This window comes from Salmo salar, chromosome ssa10, assembly GCF_905237065.1.
Source record: "Salmo salar chromosome ssa10, Ssal_v3.1, whole genome shotgun sequence".
Classification (NCBI taxonomy): Eukaryota; Metazoa; Chordata; class Actinopteri; order Salmoniformes; family Salmonidae; genus Salmo; species Salmo salar.
In genome coordinates this window covers 38,311,265-38,318,479 of record NC_059451.1, presented here as the reverse complement: position 1 = coordinate 38,318,479, position 7,215 = coordinate 38,311,265, and the positions used below count along the sequence as shown (strand labels likewise).

Here is a 7,215-nt window from a genome sequence, read left to right as displayed (position 1 = left end):
GAGGGCATAGTGGGATTTCTTATAAGCTTCCGGATTAGAGTCCCGCTCCGCCATCGCTTCGTCCCCTGAAATCCCATCTGCTAGCATGCTAGCCGCGGCCTGCTAGCTGTCCAGAGCACATCGGACTGTTAGCTTAATTGGCCGACCAGACAAATTCTTTGGCCACTATACCTATTCTGCCAATTGGCCTCCTCCCTAACTTTGTTTTATTCACTGCCCTAGCACACTCTGCCAACCCGGATGTCTTAGCCGTGTCTGAATCCTGGCTCAGGAAGACCACCAAAAACCCTGACATTTCCATCCCTAACTATAACATTTTCCGACAAGATAGAACTGCCAAAGGGGGCGGTGTTGCAATCTACTGCAGAGAGAGCCTGCATAGTTCTGTCTTACTATTCAGGTCTGTACCCAAACAATTCGAGCTTCTATTTTTTTAAATCCACCTTTCCAGAAACAAGTCTCTCACCGTTGCCGCTTGCTATAGACCACCCTCTGCCCCCAGCTGTGCCCTGTACACCATATGTGAACTGATTGCCCCCCATCTATCTTCAGAGCTCGTGCTGCTAGGTGACCTAAACTGGGACATGCTTAACACCCCGGCCAACCTACAATCTAAGCTTGATGCCCTCAATCTCTCACAAATTATCAATGAACCCACCAGGTACAACCCCAAATCCGTAAACACGGGCACCCTCATAGATATCATCCTAAACAACTTGCCCTCCAAATATACCTCTGCTGTTTTCAACCAAGATCTCAGCGATCACTGCCTCATTGCCTGCATCCGTAATGGATCTGCAGTCAAATGACCACCCCTCATCACTATCAAACGCTCCCTAAAACACTTCAGTGAGTAGGCCTTCCTAATCAACCTGGCCCGGGTATCCTGGAAGGATATTGACCTCATCCTGTTAGTAGAGGAAGCCTGGTCATTCTTTAAAAGTGCCTTTCTCACCATCTTAAATACGCATGCCCCTTTCAAAACATTTAGAACCAGGAACAGATATAGCCCTTGGTTCTCTCCAGACCTGACTGCCCTTGACCAGCACAAAAACATCCTGTGGCGTTCTGCATTAGCATCGAAAAGCCCCCATGATATGCAACTTTTCAGGGAATTTAGGAACAAATATACACAGGCAGTTAGGAAAGCTAAGGCTAGCTTTTTCAAGCAGAAATGTGCATCCTGTAGCACAAACTTAAAGTTCTGGGACACTGTAAAGTCCATGGAGAATAAGAGCACCTCCTTCCAGCTGCCCACTGCACTGAGGCTAGGAAACACTGTCACCACCGATAAATCCACTGTAATTGAAAATATCAATAAGAATTTTTCTAAGGCTGCCCATGCTTTCCACCTGGCTACCCCTACCCCGGTCAACAGCTCTGCACTCTCCACAGCAACTTTCCCAAGCCTCCCCCATTTCTCCTTCACCCAAATCCAGATAGCTGATGTTCTTAAAGAACTGCAAAACCGGGACCCCTACAAATCAGTCGGGCTAGACAATCTGGACCCTCTCTTTTTAAAATTATCTGCCGAAATTGTTGCAACCCCTATTACTAGCCTGTTCAACCTCTCTTTCGTATCGTCTGAGATTCCCAAAGATTGAAAAGCTGCCACAGTCATCCCCCTCTTCAAAGAGGGAGACACTCTAGACCCAAATTGCTACAGGCCTATATCTATCCTACCCTGCCTTTCTAAGGTCTTCGAAAGCCAAGTCAACAAACAGATTAGCGACCATTTCGAATCCCACCGCAACTTCTCCGCTATGCAATCTGGTTTCAGAGCTGGTCATGGGTGCACATCTGCCACGCTCAAGGTCCTAAACGATATCATAACCGCCATTGATAAGAGACATTACTGTGCATCTGTATTCATCGACCTGGCCAATTTCTTTGACTCTGTCAATCACCACATTCTTATTGGCAGACTCAACAGCCTTGGTTTCTCAAATGATTGTCTCGCCTGGTTCACCAACTACTTCTCTGATAGAGTTCAGTGTGTCAAATCGGAGAGCCTGTTGTCCGGACCTCTTGCAGTCTCTGTGGGGGTGCCACAGGGTTCAATTTTCGGGCCGACTCTTTTCTCTGTATACATCAATGATGTTGCTCTCGCTGCTGGTGATTCTCTGATCCACCTCTACGCAGACGACACCATTCTGTATACTTCTGGCCCTTCTTTAGACACTGTGTTACCTAACCTCCAGACGAGCTTCAATGCCATACAACTCTCCTTCCGTGGCCTCCAACTACTCTTAAATGCAAGTAAAACTAAATGCATGCTCTTCAACTGATCACTTCCCACACCAGCCCACCCGACCAGCATCACTACTCTGGACGGTTCTGACTTTGAATATGTGGACAACTACAAATACCTAGGTGTCTGGTTAGACTGTAAACTCTCCTTTCCAGACTCACATTTATACATCTCCAATCCAAAATTAAATCTAAAATCGGTTTCCTATTTCGCAACAAAGCATCCTTCACTCATGCTGCCAAACATACCCTCGTAAAACTGACCATCCTACCAATCCTACCGGTCATCTATAAAATAGCCTCCAACACTCTACTCAACAAATTGGATGCAGTCTATCACAGTGCCATCCGTTTTGTCACAAAAGCCCCATATATTACCCACCACTGCAACCAGTGGTGGGTAATATATGTACGCTCTCGTTGGCTGGCCATCGCTTCATACTCATCACCGAACCCACTGGCTCCAGGTCATCTACAAGTCTCTGCTAGGTAAAGCCCCGCCTTATCTCAGCTCACTGGTCACGATAGCAGCACCCACCCGTAGCACGCACTCCAGCAGGTATATCTCACTGGTCACCCCCAAAGCCAATTCCTCCTTTGATTGCCTTTCCTTCCAGTTCTCTGCTGCCAATGACTGGAACGATCTGCAAAAATCACTGAAGCTGGAGACCCATATCTCCCTCACTAGCTTTAAGCAGCAGCTGTCAGAGAAGCTCACAGAACACTGTACCTGTACATAGCCCATCTGTAAACAGCCCATCCAACTACCTCATCCCCATACTGTATTTATTTATTTATTTATCTTGCTCCTTTGCACCCCAGTATCTCTACTTGCACATTCATCTTCTGCACATCTACCATTCCAGTGTCTAATTGCTATATTGTAATTACTTCGCCACCATGGTCTATTTATTGTCTTACCTCCCTTATCTTACCTCATTTGCACTCACTGAATATAGATTTTTCTTTTTTCTACTGTATTATTGACTGTATGTTTGTTTATTACATGTGTAACTCTGTGTTGTTGTATGTGTCGAACTGCTGTGCTTTATCTTGGCCAGGTCGTAGTTGTAAATGAGAACTTGTTCTCAACTAGACTACCTGGTTAAATTAAGGTGAAATAGTGTAGTCAGTGACTAGCTAAGAAAGAAAGGGGCCGTAAAAAATTTATGGAATGGACAAAGTCCCCCACTCGGGTTGTGAATAGCTGCTGGGAGTGTCGGTTAGAGATTACGTGCAGGAGCTTCCTGCAGGAATTTGTAGTCTTGCTGAGGTCTCCTCTGTTACTAATTAGCATTTTGAATTTGACTAAATTGAGGCTAATATACTGATAAAACTCACCTTGTACGAGAGAGAATTACATGTCCATCAAAATGTCAGGACAGGATAAGCCTACACGAAACACAGACCTTATTATAAAGTAGTTCTAAAATCCCAGATGCAAAAATGAATGGGGAAAAAACGATTGGAACCATTACAGGTTTTTACCGCTAGGTTTTATTGGTATTATGACACCTACGCTGTCTATTGGGCTCTTAAGGGCTACCCCCTCTTGCCTCCTGAATAATGTAATTACTGGTTAAAGAGACAGTGCACACTTTATAAAATAAGGCACTTCTATGAAAATGTGTTTGATCAGTAAAATAAAATAATCTCAAATTGAAGGGAAACAGATTGTTTATCAAGCTCAATAAGTCATTCCTATAGAAAATGTTTTGTATTGTTAGGTATTACTGGATGGTTGGAGCTAGAAACATAAGCATTTTGCTGCACCTGCGATAACATATGCAAAATATGTGTACACACCAATTTGGGGTGGGGGATTTGATTGAACAGAGTAGTAGCTGAGTTTATCTCTCTGGATCAAGTGCCATTCTGTCACTTTGGCTAATATACCATTTATTTGCTATTTAGTATGGTGCTATTGAGTATCGTGATGGTATCGGTATCGAAGTCAAAGTTATGGTATTGTGACAACACTAGTAGGGATAATGATGAGGACTCTCATTTTGTTATACAGAAGGGGCGTGGTCTGTCATTCTCTAACCGGAGAGGAGAGACAGGAAAACGTGGGATAGAAATGCCTTTTTGTGTGATTCCTTCCATATTTGATGTTGTCCGCTAGGTAGAGACACTGAGGCCCGTGTTGTTGGTCGCTCCGACTGGTAGTCAGTCATTCAGCCTCAGTACCAGTCAAGAGAGCGCTTCGATCAGCAGCATAGCACAGAACAGAGAAGGGACGGAGAGGAGAGAGAAGAGGCTGCCTTCTACATGCAGCTGTCGCCCGTTTCCTAGTGGGCATTCTGAAATTGGACCGCGAAGAAAGAGGGACTTTTCACAACGCATTCGAAAAAGGAATTTGTATCATGTTTCTTACTGCGGGCGCTCTATTGATGCTTCTTTCATCTGTGCAGGTAAGAAACCGTTGTGTTGGTAGTCGGAGTGGTGTGTGTGGTGGTGGGACGTGGTCTGATGAGTTGGCTCTCTTTGACTCAGTCTGCGGGGATATACAGTTTATTTCCCTCTACATTGCCTCGATATTAGGTCGTTGGCTTATATTGATTTTAGACTATGCATTAGAATTACGCTCAAACGTTGCCTATTTGAGAATTTCGTTATGCTAAAATGTATCCGTGCTTGTAATAAGAAAATCGGTCTAGCACGCGAGCTTGCAGTGATAGGGTAGCCTATTTGTTATAGTAGCCTACACTTGAAGTTTGAACTGCTATCTGATGATGGTAGGTATTTACCGAGTTTCATAATCGAGCTACCCCACTGGGCACAGAGGTCACAGTTCAGCGTCTAATTTTGATTTACATTTGGTTGAGTTGTCAACTAAAGTGAAATCAACCAAAAAATGGCACCATGCCATTGGATTTAGGTTAAACGTTGGGTGAAAAAAGACGCTATTCCCTTACGTTGATGACTTTTAGCAAATCCAATCAGCTTTCCACGTTCAACGTTCAACATCATCGCATTTAATTTTTGTTGTTGAAATGACGTATTACAACGTTGATTCAACCAGTTTTTGCCCAGAGGGACACATTTGTCTGCTCTGTATTCTCCCATAATTCAGAATATATAGGCTACGCCTATATGGGATGCTGTTCTGGCTATTTGGGACTTTTGTAGACGCGTTACCAGGCTGAAGTTGAACCCATTGACTGAATCGGATGTGCAGGCTACGGCTCACCAACAACTGTAACAATTTACGGACATTAAAGTAGCCGCGGGACAATCGCCCGTTGCCGCAACACAAATCAGATCAGATGAATGGTTTGTTTTCTGGTCCATTGGCTACACCATAACCTAATTTGCTAACCTATATCAAAATTACAGAGATGACCCGAGTAAACCCCAACAATCGGGTTAGGGTCAGTCCCATGCCGACAACAAAGCCGTGGTCAGTCACCCGAGCTGGGTGGATGTTGTTGAATGTTGAATTAGTGTGCGCTTCGCTAACACGTTGTGAAATGAGGACGCTGGACAGATTGCTCATGCCTATCGCGTTGTTAAATGAGGAGTACACTGACTGAACAGATTTATAAAGCCTATCGAGTAGGCTATAGTTTACTATATTTCAGCTCGCGGTTATGTCAGTGCCAGTAAACACTGTGGGATTGTAATTCATATTTATTCACCGGGTTTGTCTCGAAAGCTACCCCCATCCCCTCAAAGCATGTTCAATAAGCTACCCAACCCGTTTGGTTTTGCATATTCCTTGTGTTAATGTATTCATTTAGCACAGTATAGGTATTTGAAACATGTCTAGAGACGTTTTATGTTGGAAAGTAAGCTAAACAACTGAGAAGCAAATAAATAGAGTGATTGCAGAGAATTTGCAGATTAGAATTGATTAGAATTGAATGAGTAAGTTCACATGGAAGGGTTACAGGTTTTTGACACAATCACATACACCGATCTATAATGTTGTTGGATTGGTCTTGGATCCCTCTCCACATGTAATCCTGTGCTCTCACACCGATGCTTGAATACTTCTGAAATACACTATTCCTTCATATCTCCCCTGAACTAATGACTGATCTGAAAACCATCTTATAGGTGAAAGCAAGCAATAGTTTCTAATGCATAGCTTTCACCTGTATATAGCCATGTCAGATCTGTGATCACCACGAGGGTGAAGGTGGAGGGTGTGTTTACTTTCTGAAGTTCTGTAGTAGCAGGGTCTGGATCCCAAATGGCACCCTGGTCAAAAGTAGAGCACTATAAGGAATAGGGTGCCATTTGGGATGTCGACAGGCTAATCATGCTACCCGCTAACCCTTACCCTTATTACTCTAATCACCTGCCTGAGTGACATATGCCATTGTGCTGCTCTGTGAGGGGGAGGGGATCGGGTAGGGGGCAGGGAGAGGGGCATAGAGAGGTGGCCTTCTGTCTCTGCCACTGAGCAGGGCCCCTCCTAATGTGCCATCATTGTTGCTCTTATTTGACACAGATATAGTCCTATATGTTGTTATATTACATTTAGAATATGTCTCTTTTATGCAGTCTATATTATATTGCATTTGAAGCTGGTTAATATGTCTCTTGTCTTGCCTATCATGATATTTCTTAGTGGTTATTACATTGTTGTTACCTCTATTAATATAAGCTACTCAGCAGATACTTTTTCCAAAGCAGTTTATAGTGCAGTGAGTGCATACATTTTAAAGTAGGTGTAACCCCTCTAGGATTATATTGATTACTGTAGATCACACACTTCAGTTCTAATTCTCTGTTTTCCAGGTTGCTGTGCATGGCGGAGGGGCCGTGGGGTCGTTGCCACGGAGGCAGGGGTCGTTGCCGTGCACACAAGGGTTCTCCCAGGAGGAGTACAGTATTGCCGTGGACGAGGAGCTGAGAGAGGGACAAGCACTCCTCACCGGTACGTCTCACACACAAACACCTGTCTGTGTGAACACATAAGCACACACAGATACACACGTCAAATGCACACACACA

General features: G+C 44.1%; 1 protein-coding gene across 1 annotated transcript in view; it reads left to right on the top strand.

Moving 5' to 3' along the window:
- Positions 1 to 4,415: 4,415 nt before the first annotated feature.
- The window catches only part of cdh2 (cadherin 2, type 1, N-cadherin (neuronal)), a 70,043-nt gene continuing 67,243 nt past the window's right edge, over positions 4,416 to 7,215 (top strand). The window contains exons 1-2 of the mRNA XM_014123187.2: positions 4,416 to 4,664; positions 7,000 to 7,138. Of these exons, the coding sequence (XP_013978662.1) occupies positions 4,617 to 4,664; positions 7,000 to 7,138 (187 nt within the window). The 5' untranslated portion in view covers positions 4,416 to 4,616. The remainder of the gene's footprint in view (positions 4,665 to 6,999; positions 7,139 to 7,215) is intronic.